General features: G+C 40.1%; 1 protein-coding gene across 1 annotated transcript; it reads left to right on the top strand.

Moving 5' to 3' along the window:
• Positions 1–985: 985 nt before the first annotated feature.
• On the top strand, positions 986–24,026 carry SMC2 (structural maintenance of chromosomes 2). Its single transcript, XM_054289243.1, has 25 exons — positions 986–1,156; positions 2,016–2,165; positions 3,081–3,203; positions 4,109–4,147; positions 4,325–4,435; positions 4,628–4,672; positions 5,145–5,378; positions 6,043–6,192; positions 6,867–7,100; positions 7,950–8,109; positions 10,391–10,508; positions 11,156–11,294; positions 11,531–11,650; positions 11,963–12,167; positions 12,727–12,862; positions 13,849–13,973; positions 14,767–14,960; positions 15,262–15,405; positions 15,648–15,842; positions 16,413–16,613; positions 17,400–17,516; positions 18,793–18,953; positions 20,133–20,280; positions 21,729–21,867; positions 23,701–24,026. Exons 1-25 carry the CDS (start codon positions 989–991, stop codon positions 24,024–24,026), a joined length of 3,882 nt encoding a protein of 1,293 aa, XP_054145218.1. The 5' UTR covers positions 986–988.
• The last annotated feature ends 2,146 nt before the right edge of the window (positions 24,027–26,172 follow it).

Below are 26,172 nucleotides of genomic sequence, written 5' to 3'. Positions count from 1 at the left end.
GGCAGGCCGGGCTGACGCCACGGGGCGGCCGCCATCAGGCACCGCCCCTAACGGCTGCGGCTCTCGGCGCCAAAATTTGATCCTGGCGGGCGTCGGGGAGAGGCTCCAGGTGCGGGCGAGCGAGTGAGGCACTGGCGTCGGGGAGCGGCTGTGGACAGGGGCGAGCGAGTGAGGCACTGGCGTCGGGGAGCGGCTGTGGACAGGGGCGAGCGAGTGAGGCACTGGCGTCGGGGAGCGGCTGTGGACAGGGGCGAGCGAGTGAGGCACTGGCGTCGGGGAGCGGCTGTGGACAGGGGCGAGCGAGTGAGGCACCGGGACCAGGGAGGGAAACAGGGCTGCCCGCGGCCGATTTGGCATCAGAGCCGGCTGGGAGAGCTTGCTGGGGCAGGGTCACTGGCGGGGCAGCGCGATGAAGGCGGCAGGGTTGTGGAAGGGGCTCTGATGGGTCCTTGTTCGCGGTGCCTCAGAGCCGAGGCTGCCGCTCCCCTGGTGCTTTTAGAAATTTTAAAAACAAGTGATTAGTGTTTTTCACACTGGGATTTACCCGTCGCAGGCGGTGTGGCTGAGCAGGTACAGCAATTCTGCAAGAGGGAAGGGGAGGCTTTGCCGTGTTCTGGAACGTCCGGGGCTTTCCTTCTTTGCTTGCGGCCAGCTTTGCGGGAAACCGTGGTGTTGCCGCGAGTCTGCGCCCAAGTGTCGCGATAAACTTTGTGTAAAGTCAAGACCCTTAGGAATGCTGAAGTACCGTTGGGACAGCGCCTGGATCTGTGGTCTGCTTGGACTTTTTCGTTTAAAAATTCATGATATTTTTGTTGTAAAAGTCAAGCATTCTTTCCATTTTCTCAGATCTAGTTGTTTGTTTGGCGGTATGATTCATTTTTCTTTATTCTTTTTTCTTTATTCTGAAGTATATAGGATTACAATCCGGATACCTTTCTCAGTGCTTCTCAGAAGAATATTTGCCTAGTCCCTTAGGAACATTGAGAAGATGTACATTAAATCAATTGTTCTCGAAGGTTTTAAATCCTATGCTCAGAGGACGGAAATTAATGACTTTGACCCGTTATTCAATGCCATTACTGGCTTGAATGGTAGTGGCAAATCCAATATCTTGGACTCCATCTGTTTCGTGCTGGGAATCAGCAATCTGTCACAGGTAAAGAGATGGCACATTTAAGAAAGAAAAGTCTTTCTTCTATTAGCAACTTTTCATGTTACTCTAGTGAGTAACCTCCCATGGAAGATCTGAAGTGGTGCTTCTTTGAAAGAAATAGTTTCGTTATTTCAATTTTTCATTGCATGAATCTGGGTGTCTGTCATTGTTGCTCAATCTTACATTAAGGTTGAATTAAAACTTTATCCAGATACCAAAGTTACACAAACTATGTGGCTTAAAACAATAGACTAAAACTAGCCACTTCAGAGCTAACAACTTCAAGGCAAAAGTCCTTTTTGCATCTAAAGTCTCTAATTTACTCATTTGTAATAAATGTTTTCAGTTCTGGATTGGGTCTTGAAATCTGGCTACCTGGTTTATAAAAAAAAAATTTAAAAGTGGTTTCTATGCAATGCCTGCTCTTTAAGAGATAATATACCTGCTTTATTTTCATAAAAAAGTGTGTACTTTGGCATCAATATTAATCTCTGTCTGAAGGTGATTTTTCAATTTGCCTTCCTTCCCATGCCTACCTTCCCCCAGTTGCAGACAAAGCCAGCAGGCCTCCAAGGAATACTTTCTGAATAATTTCCCTGCAAACTCCATTATGAAAAATGAAGGCTTGTTAAATAAAGCTCATGCAGAAACAGTTTATCTGGATAGGTAAAACTAGACTGGCACACACTGGTTGTGGTTTTACAATGATAGCACCTTGCAGCTCCCATGTATCAGTTCACACGAACTCATAAATGTGCAGCTAGATCTTTGGTTTTTAGGATAATTTCTCCAAAACCTACAGTTGTACAATTAAAATGTAAATTTCTTTCCAAAAAGTGTTTTATCTGTTCCCTGGATTTAGGTGCGAGCTGGCAGCTTGCAAGATCTAGTTTATAAGAGTGGGCAAGCTGGAATTACAAAGGCAACCGTGTCTATTAACTTTGATAATTCAAACAAAAGTCAAAGTCCACTGGGATTTGAAGCTAATGATGAGATCACTGTGACTAGGCAGGTGAGTCTTTAATATCTGTATTTTTTTCATAACCTATTTATATTTTTACCATGTTCATGAGTGGTCAAGGAAAAATAGGGTGATTTTTAAAGTCCCTAAGTTTCTGCAGTAGAGACAAGGCTTGTGTGTTTCTTGTAGTGTAGTTAGTTACACAAAGTGTAAGAGCAGGTCCAGTGTGCTAACTAGAAGTGTTCATAAAGCAAGTTAAATTTTTCTATCTTGTGGTTTTTTCTGCTTTCATATCTTTCCTCTTAAAATCTGGACTCTGTGTTAAATTTGGTCTCCAAGAACAAAGGAACCTTATTGTTCTGGTTAAGATGTTGGGGTTTTGGTTTTTGATTATTTTTTTGGTCGTTTGGGTTTTTTTTAAAGCAGAGCTTTTGGAAAGTTTCTTGACAATATTGTCCTCAATGACTTATATTTCTTATAATTTAAATATTTTAAACATCAAACAAGTTCTGTTTTGATGTTTGTTTTCTTACATAGCACAAGAATTCTATTATCATGATAGTGCAAGGATTCCATATCACCAGAGTTTCATACCTCTTTGATGTTTCTCACAGGCATCTCCTCTAAGCACTGACTGTTCCTAGTCCTTGCAGTAGTCCTCTGACTCCAGATCCCACCAATCCACTCTTTTATAACACTTGTTCTTATTTGCTACAGGTGTGGCCTGTTAAGATCAGGCCTGCTCCTAATCTTTAGTAATTGGTCCAGTTGCAACTCGCTGGGGGATAAGATTACATTCTATACCACCTTCATTTACCCATACTGTATCCCCCTACAGATATTCTGCATAGTTTGCACATATGTATGCAAAGATATAACAGGTGTGATTTCCTGAGATTTTTTTATTCTTTATTACAGTTTATGTTCTCACAACACTAAGCAGTTTTTTTTGTCTTTGTCCTCTAGGTTATTGTTGGAGGTAGAAGTAAGTATCTTATCAATGGTGTGAATGCTGCCAACGGTCGTGTGCAGGATCTCTTCTGTTCTGTTGGACTCAATGTCAATAACCCTCACTTCCTCATTATGCAGGTATTGTGTGCATCTTTATAAAATCCAGAAAGAGCGGGACTTGCAGTAAATTTAAGACGGGAGATAATGGGAAAACACTTAATTTCCTAGTTAGAGTGGCATCTTATGAAGATAAAATGAAGTCTGTTAAGTTGTTAATATTTCTAGTACTGCATAGTTTGACCCTAAAACACATCTTTTAGCACAAGACCTCATGTGGCCCTGATGTTAGCAAAACTTTTCCAAAATATGTTTCCATTTTATTTTCTATTTTTTTTCTGCTTAACACATAGGTATTGCTTTCATAAATATTATAAAATGGCAGATTTTATTTGCTATTATTTGTGCTCCACGTTAGACAGTATCTTGAAAGAAGTTGAGATATGTACCTTCTTAAGTCACAGTTATCAAAAGAAGACTGACAAAGAGGCTAGGCAAATTCCTGAAATATTTGCAAGGAATAATAAAACAGAGCAGGATTTATTGTTTCAAATATAACTATCCCAAGTGGATGGCAAAGGTGGGAACAGTTTTGTACATACTTTCTTTCTCCCTGTTATGTATGAGCTACATCACCCATAAAGCTGGTTCATGGGTAGGAGCTTATTCAACATCAGCAACCAAGTAAGACTGTAGAAAAAATATTTGCATTACTCCTTTAAGATGTAATCAGGACTGTGGAGGATTAACCTAAGACATGATGTAAGGGCCATTTCAGGTATATTACCCGAAAGAGTGACTTATTTGAACTTTGAAGAGCAAAAGAATTGAGTAAACTAGATTATTGTTGTAGCAAAAAAAAATTTTAAAGTGCTTGAACTTATAATGCAATGTATAAAAGTGAGTGGGGGGTTGAGGTTTTGGTTTTTCTTTTTACTACTTCATGGTACACAACCACTGATCTTGTTTTATCTTTCTGTCACCAGGGACAAATTACCAAAGTTCTAAATATGAAGCCACCAGAGGTAGGAGAGTTGTGGGAGTGTTTTTGTCTGAAGTTTTACTGAACTGATTTGAATGATAAGAATCTATGTTGGGAGAGGGACAACAAAAATAAAGGTTGGAGGGAGATGAGATGTTCAGCTTAATTGAACCAATCTAACATAAAAGAAATCACAGTTTTTTGTATTGTTTTCTTTTAGATTTTAGCTATGATTGAAGAAGCAGCTGGAACTAGGATGTATGAGTCCAAGAAAATGTCTGTACAGAAAACCATAGAGAAGAAGGAATCCAAACTAAAAAACATTGAAATGGTATTACATGTTGTAAAGTAGACTTTCATTCATATTTGTTAAAGATAACTGAACAAGTAGTTCAATGTTGACTTTGTACAATGTTCTAGAAAATTTCATTTCTGCACCTGGAACTAGATATCCATGCCTAGGCATGTTTAAATTTTGGAGCTCAGTAAAATCAGAATATAAATCTTCTGTTGTATGTTTCAGGCCCTAAATGAGGAGATCAGACCAACTTTACAGAAACTGAAAGAGGTATGGAAAAATTAGAAGGGTGGTAAGGTAGGTCCTTCAAGTACTGAAAAAATACTTTCACAACTACCCTGAACCAGTAAGTTTTTTTGGCTAAAACAATAGCATGTTTTCAAGTGCTGCCAAGTCTTGTAAGGGAAAGAATTTTGTCATGTTTCCTAATACAGAGAATGTGACATTTTAGACTTCCAGGAAATCCTACAGAGAAATGTAGGGAGAAGGAAGAAAACAAGAGAACTAGATAAAAATAGATTTTAAAGTGTCTTAGTTCTTAAAAAACTAAGTCAAGTGTTATTTCTGGTATGCAGTCAATTAGATGAATGTTGTTTTAGCTCAGAATAACATGAAGAATCTATCTTCTTACTTACAAATAGTGATGTTTAGAGGTGCTTAAAAGATTTCTATAGTACTCTTATGTAACTCTGGTTTTCCACCAAAATTTACAGCTTTTTTTTTTTTTTTTTTGTCTGTTCAGGAACGAGCATCGTATCTAGAATACCAAAAATTAGTGCGAGAAATAGAGCATTTAAGCCATTTTTGTCTAGCTTATCAGTTTGTTCTGGCTGAAGAAACAAAGGCATCCTCCAGTGATATGTTAAAGGAAATGCAGTCTAATATAGAGAAGTTTCAGGAATCAAGGGCTGAAATTGAACAGAAAGTAAAACAACTTAATGAAGACATAGCGGAGATGGAAAAGGAAAAGGATAAGGTAATGAAAACAGAGATGTGCTCCTCTGAATGCCTGAGAAGCAGGGAGAAATACAAAAAATTTTAAGATACTGGAATTATTTTTATAGATAATATAGTGTTGAATTTTTATCTTCTTCTGGTGTGTTGCTTAGGTTATGTGGTTATGCTTAGGTTATTTGGTTTTACCTAGAAGACATACATTTAAATGGTTTTTTTTTTTTTGTCTGAAATGCAAATGAAAAATAACTGAAAGGTAAAAAACTGTTTGACTACATGTTTTTACTCTGTGCATTCAACAGTAAGTTTTGCCAGAGGCTTTTTTCTCCCTTTTTGTTGATGTCTCAAAAGAAAAGTAAGCAAGGTTTTATTTGACAGTAATCAGTATTGATTTCGATTTTGGGGGCAGTAAATTTAATGAGATGCAGGATGGCCCATAGAGTCTTTGGATGTCTAAATCTGTACAGGGACAGTGTCCCGTTTTATGGAGGGATGTGGGTCTTCAACAGTACCTTCTAGTTAGGTTGGATTTCAGAGGTGAGAGATGATCTGACCTGTTTGTCTTTGAGACTTCTGCCTGGTTGGTCAGATTTCCTTTTACATAAAGCTCTGAACAGAAGATGAAGTACTACAATACTGCATTGGTTTCACAGGCTAAATTAAATTTTCTTTATTACTGGCTGTAGGAAGCTGGTTGTAAACTCCGTGAACTAGAAGCTGCTCTTTCAGCACATCAAAGAGTTAATATGAAAGTACGAAGCGCTCTTGATCTCCAGAAGCAAAACTTAAAAGGTGAAGAGGTTAAGTGCAAGGAATTGGTAACACGTATGCAGAAGGTGAGATATTTATATACAATTTTCTTTACATACTAAATTCAGATTGTGGAAACAGCTGTTTTTTCTTTCCTGTTATTGTATGAAGAATCCTGTGAAGGACAAGAATTGCATTAAGAAAGTAGAGACAAATGTTAAGGGCTTTATTTTATTTATTCAGCATAGGTAGTAGGTTCCCTATAGAAAAAGACATGATGCAAATACAAATAAAGTGCAACTCCTCATGGTTCCAAATTTTCTTTTAAGCTCAGCAGTGGTGTCTGTAGCTTCAAACGATTATGCTCTCTGGACATATGTTACTCTTAAAATTAAATGAGGAATTTCTGCCTTGCATATTTTTGACAATTAATGTTTTTTTATGCAGGAGGATAATTTTTTGGATATTGAGAAGAGCAAGATAATTCTCCTAGTTCTTGGGGAGTTGTTACCCCTTCCTGTATTTAATCTCTCTGTAAATACTTGGAATACTCATGGGATGAGTAACACATTGGGAAACATGCAAAGACATATCACAAGATTACAAAATCTGACAAGGGGTCATAGAAATGTAGTTGATTAAACTACTTGTTGCTCCTCACCTAAACAACATGAATTTCAAGGTAACAAGGTAATAGACTCAGGTCTCTCTCTCTCTCTCTCTCTCTTTTTTTTTTTTTTTCCCCTTTGTTTTGCTGAAGGATTCTAAAGCATTAGTATCAAAGGAGAAAGAAGTAAAGAATCTAGAGAAAGAACTAAATGTTTTACTGGAAGAAAGTGAAAAAGATGCACATGCTTTAGCTGCAGCACAACAGCATTTTAATGCTGTATCTGCTGGCCTGTCCAGCAATAAGGATGGTGAAGAAGCTACTCTTTCAGGACAGATGATGATCTGCAAAAATGAAATTAGCCAAGCACTAACAGAGGCTAAACAGGTAAGAAAAAAAAAAACACTCCCTGTCTCAGGCCTGCCTCCATGCTTTTGAAAATTGCCTGAAAACCAATTGACACATGTTTGAAAGATCCATGAAAAGAGGTACAGAATATCTAAGCAAGAGTTTTACATTTTTGCATATGCATTAAACTAACTTTTTGATAAAACATAAATGAAATATTTTTGCACAGGAAAATGCTGTAGCATTGCTGTGAGGAAGTACTAGAAACTGGCATTTGAGATATAAAGTAGGATTCACTGTACTCAAATGATCAATAGTATTGAATAGGAAAAAATTAGGGCTGTTGTCCATGATACACAGTCAAAGAGATTTCAACAGTTAAACTTAATAGAATCAAAATAAAGATGCCTGTGATTGTGAAATGGAGGGTTTAGAAGAAACTATTTTCTCCTTAGTTAAATTGTATGCTCACCACATGACTGAAAGAACCAATGCTTGTTTTGTCTTAAGATAGAAGATCTCTGCTGGGGTAGTTCTGACTACCCCAGTGGAGTTTAAATTTCCAAAGTTCACTTTCCTTGTCTCACTTAGGGAGAAATTCTGCTCTGTAGAGTAACATGGACAGCTATATTCTATCTTAAATCACTTTGTTTCTTCTCAGAGTTATTAATGTTCTAATATGTTACCACAGTTAAATACAAGATCTGTGGTTTTGTGTCCAAATAACCTGTGCCATTATTTTCAAAAGCCAGGGCTGGCTTTGGCATATCTGCAACCAGTGCAAAACTTTATAAATTACATGGACAGTTTGATAGTGTAAATGTTATAAATTTGTGTCTGCAAGATTGTCTTTGAAGATCTGGTTCCACTTTTGCTTATTCCTTATAGGCTCAAATGAAATTGAATTATGCACAAAAAGAATTAAAGGCAAAAGAAGCTGAGGTTAAAAAGATGGATGAAGGCTACAAGAAAGACCGAAATGCATTGGAAGCTGTCGAAAAAATGAAAATAACCCTAGAGAAGCAAATAAAGGAGCTGAACTATTCAGGTCTGGACAGACTTCTGATGCATAACTTTGGGTCAATCTGCAAGGGAGTATAGAATTGTTATGAGTTGATCCTGACTCGATGCCAAGTGTTTGCCAAAGGTGTTCTATCACACCCCTTCTCAAGTAGACAGAGGAGACAATATACTGCAAAAGCTCAATGGTTGAGATAAGGACAGGGAGGGGTCACTTGACAATTACTGTCATGGGCAAAATAGACTTGACTTGGGGAAATCAATTTAACTTAATTTCTCAGGCTCTATTTAATTTCTGATTTTCTGTACCTCCTCTCCATGAGTGATGCAGGGGGAATAGGGAATGGGGGCTGCAGTCGCTTCCTCACACGTTGTCTCTGCCACTCCTTCCTACTCAGGGTCAGGACTCACACCCTTCCCCTGCTCCACCATGGGGTTTCTCACAAGGGAGGCAGTCCTCCTTGAACTTCTCCAGTGTGAATCCTTCCCATGGCCCGCAGTTCTTCACAAACTACTCCAGAAAGGGTCTCTTGTGACCGTGGTCACAAGGGTTCTTGGATGAGGGGAGAGATGAGAATGTTGACTCCATGTTCAGAAGGCTTGATTTATTATTTTATTTTATATATATATATATATATATTACATTATAACTAACTAAAAAGAATAGAAGGAAAGGTTTCTTCAGAAGGCTAGCTAAGAATAGAATAGAAAAGAATGAATAACAAAGGTCTATGGCTCGGACAGAGAGTCTAAGCTATCTGGTCTGTGGTTGGCCATTAATTGTAAACATTCAAGATGGCCCAATCACAGACACACCTGATGCATTCCACAGCAGCAGATAACCATTGTTTACATTTTGTTTCTGAGGCCTCAGCTTCTCAGAAGGGAAAAAATCTTAAAAGGATTTTTACAAAAGATGTCTGCGACAGTCCCTCTCATGAGGTGCAGTCCTTCAGGAACAGGCTACTCCGGTGTGGGTGCCCTGTGGGGGTCACACATCCTGCCAGCAAACCTGCTCCAGCATGGGCTCATCCGTCCATGGGTCTGCAGGTTCTGACAGGACCCTGCTCCAGTGTGGGTTTCCACAGGCTACAGATGGACATCTGCTATGCTGTGGACTTCCATGGTCCATGTTGCTACCTCAGCATGGTTTGCACCACAGGCTGCAGGAGGATCTCTCTTCCAGTGCTTGGAGCACCTCCTCCCTGTCCTTCACTGGCTTTGATGCCTGCAGGACTGTTCCTCACACATATTGTCACTCCTCTTTCCAGCCACTGCAGATAGGTTTGGCCTTTTTTTCCCCTTCTATAATATGTTATCCCAGAGGCTTCACTACCATCAGTTATGGTCTTGGCCTTGGCCAATGGCAGCTCTGTATTAGAGCTGGCTGGAGGATGCAGAAACAAATGAAACAAGTAATTTATGCTCTGCTTCCCATCAGGTATTAGGAGGCAGTGTTCAGCCACTTCCTGTGAAGTAGGACCTCAGTCAGCTGTTTTGGAAGAAAAAGGCCTTAATAATGGATGCTTCCTTCCATCATCCTTTCTCTTAGCTTTTACTGATGAGAATACCTTCATAACAGTATGGAATATCTGTTGGACCCCATATCCTGTCTATGTCCCCTCCCAACCTGTTGCCCCCTCACAAGTTACTGGCTTTTGGAAGAGGGACGGGAAGGACAGCCTTGGTGTCAATATTCTTAGCAGTAGCCAAAACTGTGTTGCATCTATGCTTTCTCAGTAGAAACACAAAGAACAGCACTATGGGGGCTGCTGTTGGGCATCTCACCCAGCCCCAGTGCAGGAGGGGAATGAAAAATCAAGTACACTGCTTTCATGCATAAATTCCTCTGGTGTAAGCTCTGCAAACTCTTAAACTTTCACTGAGAGCAGCTTAAAATAATTTGATTATATCAACTTTGGGCTGACCATTTTGAAGTTTGATGGCACAATTGAATTCCAGCTAAAATTTAGATGGTTGGAAAGAGACCAACACCCCTATTGCTTCCTAGTTTTCTGTACCTAAAACACTTCTTAGAGTTTGTTTCTTATGCCAGGTAACATTTGTTTCAGACACTACTGTTAGCTGATATTCCAGATCAACCTTTACAGAAGAGCATTACTCTTTAAACTTTTTCTTTGCATGTTTGGTGTCATGATGGTATTAATTTATTTAGTCTGAAAATTTACAAAGAATTTTTAAAAGTCCTCTCTATGTATATGTAGATAAGCAGTGTAGGATACTAATTTTTAAGCTAATAGATTTCTCTGCTCTGGATATATATCTACTGCTTGTGTTCAACTCTGAAGAAGAAAAAGGAGAAGCCCTCCTAGCAAAAAAGAAGGCATTGATTTCTGATATCAGCCGGCTAAGAGAACTGAATGAAAATTTAATGGCAAAATTTCCTCATCTACAGTTTACATACAAGTAAGATCTCAGTGTGATCCTGAAAGACACTTGAAAGGACTTCTGGGGACCTTTTACTACATAATTCTACCAATGTCTTAGCTCTTGCTGTCTTTTTCTTGCTGCCACTGAATAATGACTGTCTTACCCATGCTGAAAACTGAAGGGGAAAGTGAGGGGGAAAGTCAGGAAATGTTATAATCTTATCTAAGTCACTAGAATTTAAAACTTTTGTCCGATGGTATTTCGGTAGCAAAGGTCTAAACTGGGAAATAATTGTTTTTTGCCTGTGAACACAAGTAGACTTGCTCTTGGGAGGTCAGCTCCAGTCAAATATGTGTATCCCCAGGTTAAATTTTTTGTGTAATGGGCTGGACATACTCCTATAGCTGTGGTAACAACAGAGCCCATTGGAAAAATCCATTGAAAAAATATGGAAATAAATCAGGAATTCCATTCTTTTAATGGCTGTGTAATCGACTCTTTATGTCAAATCTCTTCGTGTGGAGTATTTAATTAAACCATTTTTTCATGGGGTTCTTTTTCTGATAGAATTTAGAATTGCTTATGGGAAAACCCATTATCATGGGGTTTAAATATAAAATTTTGAAGGATGTGTGAGAGAAAAACAAACATGATTCATAGTCATAATTTATATTTATTTTAAGACATCCAGAAAAAAATTGGAATCCAAACCATGTGAAAGGCCCTGTTGTGTCTCTTTTCACTGTGAAAGATCTATCCAATGCCAAAGCCCTGGAAGCGGTGGCTGGAGGGAAACTCTATAACATTATTGTGGACACAGAAGTAAGTTTATTTCATTAGTACACAACTCTAAATTTTGAGATGTGGTCGTACGATTTGGGGTTGGCAAGCATGTGCCTGAATGCTTGAGGGGTTAAAACACCTACATGTTTTAATTGGCTCAAGAAAGTCATGCACAGGTGGTGCCAACAATGTGTTCTTCTTGCAATGCCCTATTGTCTTACTTTACAAAATGACTTGTGTACTCAGGTATGCTTTGTAACTATTTTTCATTTGAGGTTACTGGCAAAAAGCTTTTAGAGAAGGGTGAACTAAAGCATCGATACACCATCATTCCCTTAAACAAAATTTCAGCCAGGTGTGTTCAAGAAGACATAGTCAAGTTGGCCCAAAGCTTGGTATGTAAATAAATACACTCTTTACATTGTATTGCTTCTGTCCCATTTTAATTTTATTTCTGCACTAAAAACTTGAGATTCTTAATGGTTATTGTAATAAGAATTTGTACAGAGTTTGAGGATATATTGATTTTGTTTTTCTTTGTATCCTTTCAATTTTGTGAGGTTTAAATGGGTATTAATTATTCCACTTGTGACTGAAATAGTTTCAAAATGTGATGATACTTTTGGAAGAGTTATTATCAACAAAAAACAAACCAAATTTGAAACGTATTATAACTTAAAGCATACTAATTGCATTTTGATTTCTAGGCTGGGCATCGTAACTTGCATTTAGCCCTTTGTCTAATTGGATATGAATCTGAACTGCAGAAAGCAATGGAATATGTCTTTGGAACAACACTGGTCTGTAATAACATGGATAATGCTAAGAAAGTGACTTTTGACAAAAGGATAATGACAAGAAGTGTTACTCTTGATGGAGATGTGTTTGATCCCCAAGGAACTCTGCATGGAGGCAATTGACGGTTCTATTAATATAATACTAATAATATTGTGTGTCTGTTGATATGTTTACTGCTTTTGCATAGTTTTTCTAAAAATTAACAGTAACCTTTATGTTTAGATGCATACTGGGAATAATATATTTGAGCTAAAGTTGTCTTGAGCTGAAATATTAATTAGTTTAAGAAAAAATTAATGACAAACTTCACATAAAATAATTTAGATTTTAAATAATTAAATCTTATTAGACAGTATAATCCTCTTGGAAGCAAAAGTGCTTTTTTGAAGTAATTCATCATTGGTTTGCAATAATTTTATAAATTATGGAAAGTTAGCTGTTTGCATAAGTCACGCATGTATAGTATTCGAAGTCTGCAGAACCATGTTCTGTAAACAGAGGAAGTCTTTCTCTTCTGAGAACTCTAGCTTTAGCCTAGCTGCTTTCTCTGTTTCTCAGCTAAAATAAATAATTAACCTGCCTCATTATTAATGTTTAGAATTTGCAATTACCAGTGGTGAATCCACTGGTTTAATTCCAATCAGCCTGGCTTTTTAATTTTTTCATTGAACAGGTGCATCCTCACAAGCTGCATCAATATTGTCTAAACTTCAAGAAGTGAAAGATGTTGAACTAGAACTCAAGAAAAAGGAATCTGAACTTGAAGCTGTAGAGAATGAGTTGGCAACCTTGAAGAAGGTTGCTGAAAGGTAATGTTTGCACTGTACAATGTGTACAATTTCTCTTAATGTGACCGAGTAAATTTAATGTAACAAGTTGTTTTGGGAGGCCATAGGCCTTTTGAGAATGTAATATGCAGAAAGTAATTCTTTTCTTCCCTCTCCTCCCAAAATAATTAGTAAGTTCAGTAATCAAAAAGCAAATTCAGTTTTTAAATAACACATGCAAAAACCCTTTGTTTTGGATAACACAGGGGGAAAAAAGGATACACATTGGTATTTGAAATTGGTTTAATTTTCATGAAGTCCACTGAAGAATGGATCTGTTACAGACATATTTTAACACCTGTACAGAATTCCAATTTGTAGTCATCTTATTTTTCTCACAAGGAAATAAAAAGATGTTAAAAAGGATTATCTGAGTGATACTGCTGTAAGTATTTAAATTAAATATTATTAAGTATATTTGATTTTCATCTACTCAGTTACTGAATACTACATTAAAAGATGGAACAGAAAAATATATTTAGTCAGTTCTGCAAAAATGCCATAAGGAGGTAGTGTTGCATAACATGCTACCTTCCAGCTGGATTTATTTTTTCAAATTGTTTTGAGGTGCAGTAGACTTCCAGAAATATTGCTAAGAGGAGGAAGGAACTTTTGCTTCTAGATATCCTTTTTACAGTTCTTCACCCTAACATCTGTCATGCTGCCAGTTGGAAAAAGGCGATGTCTGAATTGTTGCCAAAATCCCATGAGTTGCATTTGTTTTAATAGGTTAGATCAGGGCTAAACAGCAGGAGCTACATATAATAACTTACATGCCTATAAACTTCACAATTATTATTAAAGCAATTATATTGGATTTTCATTCATTTAAGCTTATTTGCCCTACTGTCATCACTGTATCTCACATGAGAAATGAAATACAGATATTCATCTACTTACTTCAGCTTTGAAAGTGAGATGCTGGGTAGCCTTCCATATAACAGTGTGTGTCACTACTGTCTCCAAAGGTATCAGCAGCTGAAGCAGCAATGGGAGATGAAGTCTGAGGAAGCAGAGCTGCTGCACAAGAAGCTTTGTCAAAGTGCTTACCACAAACAAGAGGAAGAGCTGATTGCCCTGAAGAAAACCATTGGTGACAAATGTGTTCTTACTCTTTTACCTGAAAACTAATTACTGAGAATGATATGGATATCAGGCTGTTTGAGTAACACATTCTTGATTTAAGAAGTACTTTTCACATTAAAAATACTAGCTTTATATTTTTGATCGTGTAACAAACACAGAATCACAGTATACTTGCATAGAGGTGATTCACTTAAAGGTGGCCATTCTCTTATAGTAAAGGTTATACTCTTATTGAATGTTTTTTTATATACTTTGTAATAAAGGAAAATACATCTTTGCAGGGAAGTTCAAAAATGGATTTAACCCCATATTTGAGTAATCTTTGTTTTTTTCAAGCCATCTGTACTTAAGATTAGTAATATAGTTTGCATAACAAGAAAGCATAGGAAAGAAATAGTGTTTTGTATAGATAAGGAGAGATAAAATGCAGCAGCAAGTAAAACATCTAAAAAATGGACGGAAGTTATACATATTTAGATGTAGTATTCTAGGGATGAGATGGTATCTTGTTAGGTAGCTGTACTTTTTGATCCTGCAATTTGACATTCTTCCCTCTGTCAAAAAAAAATGGTCATCTTTTCATAATGGCTGTTTGGTCCCCTACCAATAACTGATAGCAACAGCACACTGTCTTAGAGTAATCATTGAAATATCTGATTATTCGGACTTTAGCAACTAGTGAGTGTTCAACCACTTTTTTTCTGTTGGGGGCACAGAGAGATTTATTTCAGTTGGCGTTTAGGATGTAAATTTGAAGACAAGAACAGTGCTCATTCTCAGTACTCTACTTTTTGATTCAGCATCTTGTGAAGAGACATTAAACAAAACTGAAGAGAGCAAAAAGAAGGCAGAAGAAAAATACAAGGAATTAGAGAATAAACTTAAAAATGCAGAAGCAGAGTGTCTAAAAGAGCGAAAAAATGCAGAGCAGAATCTAGATAATGCCAAGAAAAAGGCAGACACTTCAAGCAAAAAAATAAAAGACATGCAGCAGGTAAAACTTCACTTCTGTTGGTAGTTCTCTCCGTGTTAAAAGTGCAAAAATCAGAAAGTTTGATTCTCCTGAGGTTTTAATATTCTCAGTTTTGGGACTTAATATACTGTGTAGTCACTGACTGAGCTTTTTTGTATTTTTCTTTCTTCATTTTGTGGGATTACACCCTTGCTCAAGAATGGGTGCTGTTAGTCTTCTACAGCATTTACTACATCAAACTGAATCTTAACTCTTTCCATCCAGCTGAATCTTAATTCTTTGCATTTAAGTATAACTAATAAATTAGAAAACATCTCTCTAGGAAGTCAAAGCTTTAGTTCTGGAACTTGAAGAGTTGAAACAAGAGCAGGCCTCCTATAAACAACAGATAACAGCTGCAGAGGAAGCAATCAAATCCTACCAGAATCAAGTTGATGCTCTGATGGCTGAAGTGGCTAAAACAGAGGTAAAAGTGAAATACTGTGTTTCATTATCCATTTTGATGTTACTCTGTGTGATCCTCTGAACCTCACATTATAATGTGTAATTTTTTCTGCAGATTTGCTTACTATTCTCAATCAGCCTAGGTAGTTATTTTTTTGCTTCTTTCACATGTGAATTTTTTTCTCCTTGCTGTGTCAGTTCTAATAAGGCTTTCATGCCAGCTTTAAAAGAGGCCAATAAATGTCTGCTGATTTGCTTTTCCAGGAATCTGTAGAGAGAGCACAGAAGGAGCTTGCCAAGCAAAAGGAAGTAATTGCATTACATGATAATGCAATTAAAGACAAATCTGCAGAGATGGTAAAATACAGAGAACAAAATAATGAATTACAGATTAAGATTAAAGAATTAGAACACAGCATCACCAAATGTCAACAAGAAGCTGCTGATGCTGCTGCCAAGGTATTGCGGAATTGTGTTTTTCTTCACATCTTGTGACCAAGAATGGTTATTCCCTTGCCACATGCAAAGGAAATTGCCTTTTTCCTTTAAGCGCTGTCATATTTGCAGCTCTCAATGTAAAATTTTTATCTGAGGAAGAGGGAGTGGAAATTGTACATTGTAAAAGACCTGATCTGTATGGAGTAACAGAGGATAGATCACAGTGAGAAAGTGATCAGTAAGAACATTTTGACTGTCTGGACAAATTAGATAACTAATTAAAGAAGGTAGTTCCATGATGCAGTGACATTGGTAGAGTTCAGATGTACAAAAAAGTGTTTCAAGTAAGTAAGATGTACATGAAAGCAATAACCTTAAATCTTTAAATCCCTTGTTTGTCCACAATGAAGAAAATCACACAAAGCATTGTAAAGAAATGTACCTGTGCTGCACTAGGGTAGAAGAATTAATTTCCATCAATTTCAGAATATAGGTGGGGTGGCTTCTTTTTTTTGCTTTTGTTTGTTTAAATTTTTATTTCACATTTGAGAAGGGTGAGGAAAAAGCTTCAACATAACTTTTTGTTTAAAGGTGGCCAAAATGCTGAAAGAATACAAGTGGATAACTTCAGACAAGCCACTTTTTGGCCAGCCAAACACAGCCTATGATTTCAAAAGTTGCAACCCTAAAGAAGCAACTCAGAAGCTGCAGCAAATGCAGGAGCATAAAGAGAAGTTGGAAAGGAATGTGAACACAAGAGCTATGAACATGCTTTCTGATGCAGAGGAAAGGGTAAACGTTCTCTGTTCTAATCTATAAAAATTGGGCAGGCTGATCATATGGTGTATATACAAGATATACAGATATATATAATGTAGCTATATGTTTTCATGTGCTCTATTTCTCAGTATACCAAAAACTAAACTAAACTTTTTCCTGTTTTTTTTCATACTGATCTTACATCTTTGAACAACTCATTGGCACACCAGGTTTTTAGGTTACTCATAATCTTGACCTTGGATGATAAAAAATACTCTTTTATTCCTTCCTACCCCAGATCATCCTAAGTTGAAGCATCAGCAAGCTTTGAGGCATCCATTAGATTATTTGAGAACTATATAATGAATTAAAAATTGCAGACCAAAAATATGTTCATCTTCAAGCATGACAGCTTGACAGTGTAGCAAGATTGTCTTGAATTAATCTGCATCTTCAGGCTATTCCAGGATTGTCTGGAAACTGCCCACTGATTTTATCCTTCAACTTTTCTAATACATTTCCTCCTGTCAGCCTTGAGAACTAACCTTTCTTCCATGTGAAACATGATTAACTTGGAAGTGCAACTTTCGGAGCAATGTCCTTCCCCACTACTGATTGTTGAAAATTCTGATGCTTTAATTTGCAAATAATCCCAAATCTTACATCCCCCATGCAGCTCAATTAATGCACTGGATTTTAATCTTGTGGTTAATGACTATTTCATAGCTACACAATGATACTGTGAAGCTGTAAGAGTAGCACAAACTGCATTTGAGCACAAGGGTCATTGAAATCAGTCTTTTCTTCTCCTTGCACCAGTACAATGACTTAATAAGGAAAAAAAGAATTGTAGAGAATGACAAGATGAAAATTCTTGCAACTATTGAAGAGCTTGACCGGAAGAAAAAACAAGCTTTAGATATTGCTTGGAAAAAGGTAGGACACTTGAAATTTATCTTCATGTTTTAGTAGAGGATCAGATTTATCTTAGAGTACTATTTTGCGTATTTCCTTGGGAAAAAAAAAAGGTCTGTTTTTAGAACTAATATCCCTGACCAATATTTAAAAATAACCACTTTATTTCTCCTGTTTATTCCCACTTTTAAGAATAAGATACGAATTCTCTGAGAATTGTAAAGGTCCAGTTAGAGCTGCAAAACTACTCTCTCATTCCCTTTTAGTGTCCACAAACATTTCATGAAGGTTAGGGCATATTGAAATATAGCTGGGGTTTTTTTGGGGTGTTTTTTTTTCTTTCCTTATACCAATATTTTACCAGAGTAAAAATTTTCTGTTGTTACATTGTCCTCTACAGTGCAGGGCTGTGGACCTGGGGTACTGCTCCTGTTACTGTCAGGATACATAATATTGGGGTAGAGCAATGTCTGATTTATGTTTCTGTTACCTAGGCACTCTGCCTTTTTACCAGGTCTCTCATATAATGAATTATAAGAAAAGTATAAAATTATGCCTTTCTAGATGGAAATCTTTTGACACTTTCTTTTCTGCTGTACCAACAGAACTTGTTTTTTGGCCTTTGAGAAAATTGGTTTCAACCAAGATTAAACTGCACATAGATGATGTATTGGTTTAATTATTAATTATCCTCCCTGTACTTAGGATATCACTGACAAAATGGTACCTTTTCATTGTAAAAATGATGTTTGGCAGAAATTAGTGAGTTGTAATGCAAAAGCATCACGCATAGTGGAATTGGTGTGTTTTCAGATAATCCCTAAACCTAGGAAATTTTAATCTGCATTTACAAAGTTGCATCCCATCCCATACCTGGACATTGCTTAAGTAAACCTGGGAAGAAAAAGAGTGGGGAGAATGCCACCATGTATCTCTTACATGGTGCTTGTACTTTTAGTAGTCCATTAATTGGGAGAAATTGCAATTTGCCAGTTAATAAATCTGAGTTAGGGCATTTCCCAGGCTGATAGCATAAAGAAGCCTTCCAATACATCTTTCATTGGATCCTCATAAAATGCTTAGTATGAGGTGTCACATATCCTTTGGTGTTGCTTCTCTCTTCAGTACAAAAAAAGTAAAAGCTAATGTTTTCTCACTGTCCTGTGTGTGACATGGGGAGTCACTGTGTTGAACTGGGAAAGATGTCTCGAGTGTCCTGCTGCTCACCACTAAGGTTTTCACTCTTTGTGCTCTGATCCAAAGCACACTTATACATCTTTTGTGGTCTGACTTCTAGGTGAATGAAGACTTTGGTTCCATTTTCTCAACACTCCTACCTGGAGCCAGAGCTATGCTATCAGCCTCTAAAAGTGGCAATAGCTTTGTTGGTATGGAGTTCAGAGTTGCCTTAGGAAACACCTGGAAGGAAAATTTAACAGAACTTAGTGGAGGACAAAGGTTGGTGAATTAATTTGTTTTCCATTGTCATTGTGTATGTAATTGATATGTCTAAGTAATTAAAGTTCTGAAAAGCATAAACTTAATCTTTTCCTTGTCAAATGGACTCAATATTGGAAGCATTATTAATACATTCTGACTTAGAACAATGCTTTACTTAGTATAAGATAACAAACAAGATTTTACTCCTGTCCCACACAAGTGGCAAAAAAACCCAATTGAATGGTGAGAAAACCACATTAAACTCTAGGTAATACTGATGTAATGTTGAATTAAATGCTCCTCTCCTTGAGCTGTAACCACAAAAATCTTTATAGGCAAGTGTTTCCCTGGTATAAAGGTAGTGTCATGCAAAAGTTTTCTTCTCCAGTGTGTAAGGCCACTGTGTAGGGCATGGGCTTCTTTGCAAGTTCTAAGGAAAAAAGATCTTTACAAACTGAAAAGCATAAACGGAATTTGGGAAGAGGTGAGACAAGGATACAGAACTTTCTAAGGACAGAATACTTGAAGAACCAGGTGTGGAAAAACACAATTGCAAAACTCAGAACTGGAAATCAAACAACAGCATAATTTTAAATATCATCACTCAACTAATGTGGTCTTCTAATAAGAAGAAGTAATATTTGCTGTTTCTGGGAGAAGACTTCATGTTTTGAAATGAGGAAACTATCATTCCATCTCTTCAGAACCATAGCAGTAATGTGCTTTTGAGGGACTATTTCAGAATCATAGAATCATTTAGGCTGGACAAACTGTCTTAAGATCATCAAGTTCAACCATTAACTTAACTGCCAGGTCCACCATTTAAACCATCTCGTTAAACCCCACATCTGCATGTCTTATAAATATCTCCATGAGTGCTGACGTCTGTGGGCAACCCATTCAAATGCTTGATAACCATTTCAGTGAAGAAATTCTTCCTGATATCATTTCCTCTTGGCCTGTCTTGTTACCTGGGAGAGGAGGCCAACCCCCATCTGGTCACACTCTGCTTTCTGCAGATAGCAATAAGGTCCCTCCTGGGCCCCCTTCTCTCCAGGCTGAACAACACCAGTACCTGCTCCTCATCAGACTTGTGATCCAGACCCTTTGCCACCTTCATTGCCTTTCAGGTAGTGTTTTCAAAAGCCAGAGCCCTTCAAACAAGACTAAATCCTAATTTTCTTGTCTCCATACTAGATCGTTGGTGGCCTTATCCTTGATATTAGCCATGCTCCTCTTCAGACCTGCCCCATTTTACATCTTGGATGAAGTGGATGCAGCCCTTGATCTCTCCCATACCCAGAATATTGGGCAGATGCTTCAAACTCATTTCAGACACTCCCAGGTATGATCTTGAAATTATTGTGGTAATAGAACGGTCTGGGTTGGAAGGGGCCTTAAAGATCACCTAAGTAATCCTCTCCTATGGGCAGGGACACCTTCCACTCTAAGATTCCATGCCTGGCTGGGCTGTTGGGGTCCAGTCCGGCTAGCTGTGGACCCCAGCCCACAGGATCCTACATGGACAAAAGGCAAAAGATGAGAAGAGCTCTTCTCCACGTGGGGACAAATGTCCTCAGTTTATTGACTGGATAGGGGACACCAGACCAGGGGATGCCCCCCCTCCCCCCTCCCCACCCCATGGAAAAGAGGCCGTCCCCTCCTCAAGGAGGGATTGAGCAGAGGGGAAGGGGGCGGAGGAAGAGGAGCACTGCCAATGGGATACAAGTGAGGAGGGCATGGGGAGGGACTGACCAGGGGAGAGAACACCAGCAGGGGGTACTGGGGAGGGGTGTGGGAGGGAAAAAACATGTGATAGGGGAATTCCATGAGAAGGGAAGAACAAGCCTTCTATTTTATGTTATGTGATATAACATGAACTATTCAGTGCAATATAAAGACTACTCAGTGCAAATCTCCAATCGCCCAGTGCAAAACAGCAACTAAAACTATTCGGTGCAATGCAACATTCCACCAGGCCAGATTGCTCAGAGTTCCATCCATTATTTCCAAAGGCAGTTTGGCACTGAGGACTCTGAGCTGTTTACCTCTTTTATTCTGCAGATGTGTTATATTTCTGAGTTGTTTCAGCTGAAAGCTAGACTAACATGGCAAGTGGTGAAACTTAAATGTTGTTGCTGCACTGGTTAAAATGGAGCAGTAGGGAGGAGTGTCTGTGATATGCTCAATTTCAAGCATGACAACATCCTGAATTCTTTTTTCTTGGAGATTTTTAACTTGAGGTTAAAGATCTTTCATGTTGACCCTCTTAAAATAAGTGAGGCACTACTTATTATTTCCTTATGGAAATGATCTCTGTATCACTGTGACCTGTACCCAATCAAATCAAGTACCTGTCTCTATTTGATGCAAGGACTTAACCATTCCAAATTATGAGAGTGAGGAGGGGAACCAGTATTGCAAAATTATTTGAGTAATATCTTTTGACTAGGTAAGATCCTACAGTCTTTCATAATTGGTGGCACAGTTATTCCCATGTTTACTCCCACCACGAACAGGCATCCTGCATTGTGGACTGTATCCCAGGCCAGGTGCTGAGATATGGACAGAAGTGTCATTAGCTGCAGAAAAAGTGGGTTTACATTGACCTGTGTCAACATTACATTGACCTGTGACCAACATTCTGTTGGGCCTTGGTTAGTTTTAGAATATTTTTTAAAGATTATTACTGAGGTATTAGCCAAACGAAAGAAAGGAGTCCTTTCTTTGGAAACTTTTTCTAGTGTTGTTGGGATAGCAACATTAATTTTAAGTGTTTCTCGTTTGTTTTAGTTTATTGTGGTGTCCTTGAAGGATGGAATGTTCAACAATGCAAATGTCCTCTACAAAACCAGTTTTGTGGATGGTGTATCCAATATTGCAAGATACAGTCAGACTCAAAACAAAAAAACGAATCTGCCTGAAAAAACAGGCAAAAAATAGAACATTGACTATGGTGAGCTGGGAAGAATTGGTCTTCTACATGCAGTAGAACTCAAATAATGTTCCCTGTTGCTTCCTAATGTTTATGTTTATAATGTTACGTTTTTGTAGGTGTTAGTTCATATCTGGATTTATTAAGAACTGAAACAAACAGGAAATAGTCTTTAACAACCTGTTTTGTTAAGTTTTATTATATTAAAAATGTAATTTTTATGGTGTGCTGTAATTCCTTTCATTTCTCTGTAATATTTACACATAACTGTATATAAGTAGTAGCTTTGTAAACTTAAAGCCTTCAGATGAGGAAAAGCTGATTCAGCTACCAGAGTTCTAGTCAGAAGACCTACTGCAAAGTGTAGTAACAGTCTTCCTCACCTGATGCTGCTGAGTCAGGGATGGACGAAATGACTCTGTGGTTCAGAAGGCAAAAAAGGGAGATCCTTTATTAAGAGGTATTTATTAGAGGTTTTATAACCAGGATTGCTCAGGTCTCAGAGTAAAACCCTTTCACACTATGAGTAGCACGCTCTGAAGGTACATACCTATAAACAACATGAAAAGAAAGAGAGATCATAATTGTTTTTGTTCTTCCTCTCTGCGTTTCCCAGGCCTGAAGCCTGGGCCAATTCTCTTCAACTTAACTGAGAATCTCCACAATTCCCTCTTTTCATTTAAAGAGGGAGCTGGTGTTTGTAGTCCTCTGCAGGACCCCCTGCAGGAAGGAGAACAAACACAGCTCAAGAGTCAATCAAAACCTCTAATCAGACATTGGGTCAGATTGGTCGAAGAGATCTCTAACTTGTATTATAAATTCCAATAAATCAGTTACCAACTCTAGTATAGTAACAAACCATTGTCAGTCTGCCAAAGGATTGGCAGTCCAACTTGTCAAAACCCATTTCCCAGTGTGAGCAGATGCCCACATGGCAGAAAAGAAGGTATTAATAAACATGTGCACATACCCAAATCAGCCAGACTTGGCAAAATGGGACATCTGTTTCCCACAGCTGCAAACCTTTAGGCCTCTGGGCTTATCCCAGCCAGTAAGGTGCAGCAGGTCAAGCCTTGGTTGGTTTGCATAGAAATTGCTTTTTGCAGGATGTGTGCACTTTGATAGAAGAATCATGCAAGGGTTTTGGCCTGTGCAGTTGTGTCCTGAATAGAGTGATAAAACTGAACTCAGGTCCAAATTGCATCCTCAAAGTTTTCAAAACAATTGAGCAGAATTGACCAAATTCAGAAACACTTGAGAAAAATGCTGGAAAGCCATGGCAACAGCCCTTACTACAACCAGTCTGAGCCTAAGTTGTGACGTTCCAGTCTGATGAATAAATGACATCTAAGAATAAATGCCCAGTGCTGCACGTGTTGGTTTTTTTTTTCCAGGGGGGTGGGGGGGGGAGTTGTGCGTGGTGTACTTGGTTTTTTTCCCAGAAAGGCCAGGGGGTTTTCCCAGCAGCAACAGGGGCTTTTGTGACCGCGGGGTGGGGCGGGGAACCCGGTCCCGGTGGGCGGACCAAGGGCCCCAAACCCGGCCCGCGGGGCGAGGTCTCCCCCACTCTCCTTCCCATCTGCCAACTGGTCCATGCAGATGGGAAGGAGTGGTTTTTCCGGGAACATAACATTTCACCCTGAGTTCGGCGTTCTTGGCACCACTCACGTCTGCCCAGGACAAGCGGGTCATCTGCGCTCCCTCCTGCGCCTCCTTCCCCCCCCGATACAAGTGATTGTTGCCCAGTTCCCCGATTCCCGGCCCACCCCCATCCCCCGGGACAGGAGACCCGTGTCAGCATTCCTGGACACCGTTTCTCCCGCCCCGCAGACGGGAGCCTGGGGGGCCGAGGTGCCCCGAGCCCCGGGGGCAGCCCCACAGGGCGAGGGCATCTCCTCTCCAACAGGGAGCTGATCCCAGAAAAGCACTGGGTTTCAGAGTTCGCAGTGCTTCGGAACCGGCAGAGAGGAGGTGCGCGGCGCCTCCGCTGCAGAGCAGGCCAGCGTCTCCCTGTCCCCGCCTCAGGAGAGCACGGCTCGGGACCGCCCAAGGAAGGGGAAAGGGATACTGGGCTGAAGGAGGCTGGGCTGGTTGCAGGTTCCGATGCAGGCGGCGGAGCGGAGCACGGAGCTGGTGCAGGGGCAGCCGGCCAGTAGAGGGAGCAGCGTTCCCCGGCGGATCGCAGGGGCTCTTACAGCGCCGCATGGCGCGCCACCAGTCCCCGCAAAGCGGGCTGGGGGGCCGCGGACTCCACAGTTGCAGAGGCGGCGGCCGCGGCGGGCGCTGGCGCGGGGGGCGGCCGGTGCCCGGCCGTGGGTGCGCGGGAAAGCGCCGCGGCTCCTCCCGCTCCCGCGGGATGTGGCGCCGCTGGCAGCGAACCGGCTGCGGGCGCTGCCTCCAGCCGCTCATGCGCATGCTCGGGCGGAACAGAAGGAAGCTGCTCGAGCCGGGGGCGGAGCCGTCCCGCGCCGTGCGGGCCCGGAAGCAGCGGCGGCGGGCGCTTGCGCGGGCCTCCTCTTCCCGAGCCCTTGCGCTGAAGGGCTTTAGAAATGCGTCTCCAGCAGGCAGTAAAGACCTTGCGACCGCATCGCCGGTGATGACTGCAGTTCGCAAACTATCACCTAGGGATTCCCAGGTCTCCGAACTGAATGCAGCGCTCACATCTGCTGCGAACCCGCCGTCTCTGGCGCAGGCCAGCAGACCGCAGAGCTCTCCATCAGAGACAGCGAGTCTCATGGGCGGGATAAAAGCTGTCCACGCGATCAGAACTACTTGTTCGTCGCTAGAAAGTTGGTTCCCCTTTTTAAAGGAGAACCCGTCCCTCGGCAGGCATCCACTTCAGGAGACAGTCTGTTGTGTTGGGAAAACCATGCCCACTCAGACCCCGGGCTCTCGGGGCCGATGCCCACGGTCCGAACGGGACCAGTCCTCTCAGGAAGACAGGGGGCACAGTCAGCGTTACCGCACTCAGGAGGGCAAACGGCGGCCGAGTCATGAGGGGTCTCCATGTCCCTCTGTGCTCAGCCTCGGCTGCGATCTCGGCCGGACCCTCCAGGGTCCCGTCCTTCAGCCGAGGCTGTGATCACCAGATGACGCTGCTGAGTCGGGGACGGACGGAATGACTCCGTGTTCGGAAGGCGAAAAAGAGAGATCCTTTATTAAGAGGTAGCGTCCTTTTATAACCAGGATTGCTCAGGTGAAATCCCATGGGTCTCAAAGTAAAAACCTTTCACACTATTGCTGAACTATGAATAGCACACTCTGAAGGTACATAGCTATAAACAACATGGACAGAAAGAGAGATCATAATTCTTTTCATTCTTCCTCTCTACGTTTCCCAGACCTGAAGCCTGGGAGAATTCTCTTCGACTGAACTGAGAATCTCCATGCTTGCCTGTTGTCAAATTCCACAGAAAAGTGTAATTGGTATGTAATTGGTTTTTAAGGAGCAAAGCAATCCTCAACAACTCCCAAGGTCTTTTTACAATATTTAACTTGTTGTTACTAAATATAAACTATGCCATATAACACAGCCTGGTTGTGTATGTGCTTTCCTTCCTCAAAGTTTTTCACTGAACAGTGCCTTCACAGAATTGAACTGTGTCCCAGTTTTTAACTTACTTGAATGTCTCCTGCTACTTTCACTGGCCAGAAAGGACATGTCTGTGGGGCTTCAGTCCAAACCAGCTTTATCACAGCACTGCAGCATAGGTCTCTGCTCACCACAGCCCAGGACCCATGCACGCTCTGTGTATGGTGGGTGCACGATCTGACAGCATTTCCCTCGCCAGATCATGCTTCAGCCTCTTGGTGGCCAGCACAGGTGAGGTCTGTGTTTGCATGCTGTCCTCTGCTTACCTCATTCGTGTCCCTGCCTTCTTTTTCTTCCTTTCTGAATACTGTTTAGAAAAGTGCATATAACTGAGGTTACACTGGGTGGGGGGGAGAGGTGTGCATGCCTGGAGTAATTTGGAAATACTGAAGTTCTTGAATATTATTTTAGTAAGTTTTCAATCTCACGGCCTCATCTACCATGTATATGTAATACATACAAGACTGTATATATAATAAATGCAAAGAATGTGTCTGTAATACAGACACATGCCCTAACCCTGCCTGGTTTAAGGAGACCAAGCTATGGGTTCAAAAACACACACTTCCTTCACAGGGCTGCAGAGCCACCATGTGTCTCCATGAGGGGAGGGCAGCGGGCCAGCATGGAGCACAACAGCAGCACACACTGAATCTAGAGCACAGGAACACAATAAAATACTCACTGCAGGAGAAAAAAAACACTACCAG

Source organism: Melozone crissalis, unplaced genomic scaffold (assembly GCF_028551555.1).
Source record: "Melozone crissalis strain CALT ecotype California unplaced genomic scaffold, PUWL_Pcris_2 ptg000005l_1, whole genome shotgun sequence".
Taxonomy (NCBI): domain Eukaryota; kingdom Metazoa; phylum Chordata; class Aves; order Passeriformes; family Passerellidae; genus Melozone; species Melozone crissalis.
Note: the sequence above shows the minus strand (reverse complement) of the source record. Positions and strands in the feature narration are given on the sequence as shown.

What these genes read in the sequence shown, in the direction of transcription:
- SMC2 (XM_054289243.1), top strand. Translation starts at nt 989, where the DNA reads ATGTACATTAAATCAATTGTTCTCGAAGGTTTTAAATCCTATGCTCAG. An exon ending in TAGATATTGCTTGGAAAAAG is followed by an intron (nt 17,517 to 18,792) that starts GTAGGACACTTG and finishes TCTGACTTCTAG; the next exon opens with GTGAATGAAGACTTTGGTTC. An exon ending in CTCATTTCAGACACTCCCAG is followed by an intron (nt 20,281 to 21,728) that starts GTATGATCTTGA and finishes CGTTTGTTTTAG; the next exon opens with TTTATTGTGGTGTCCTTGAA.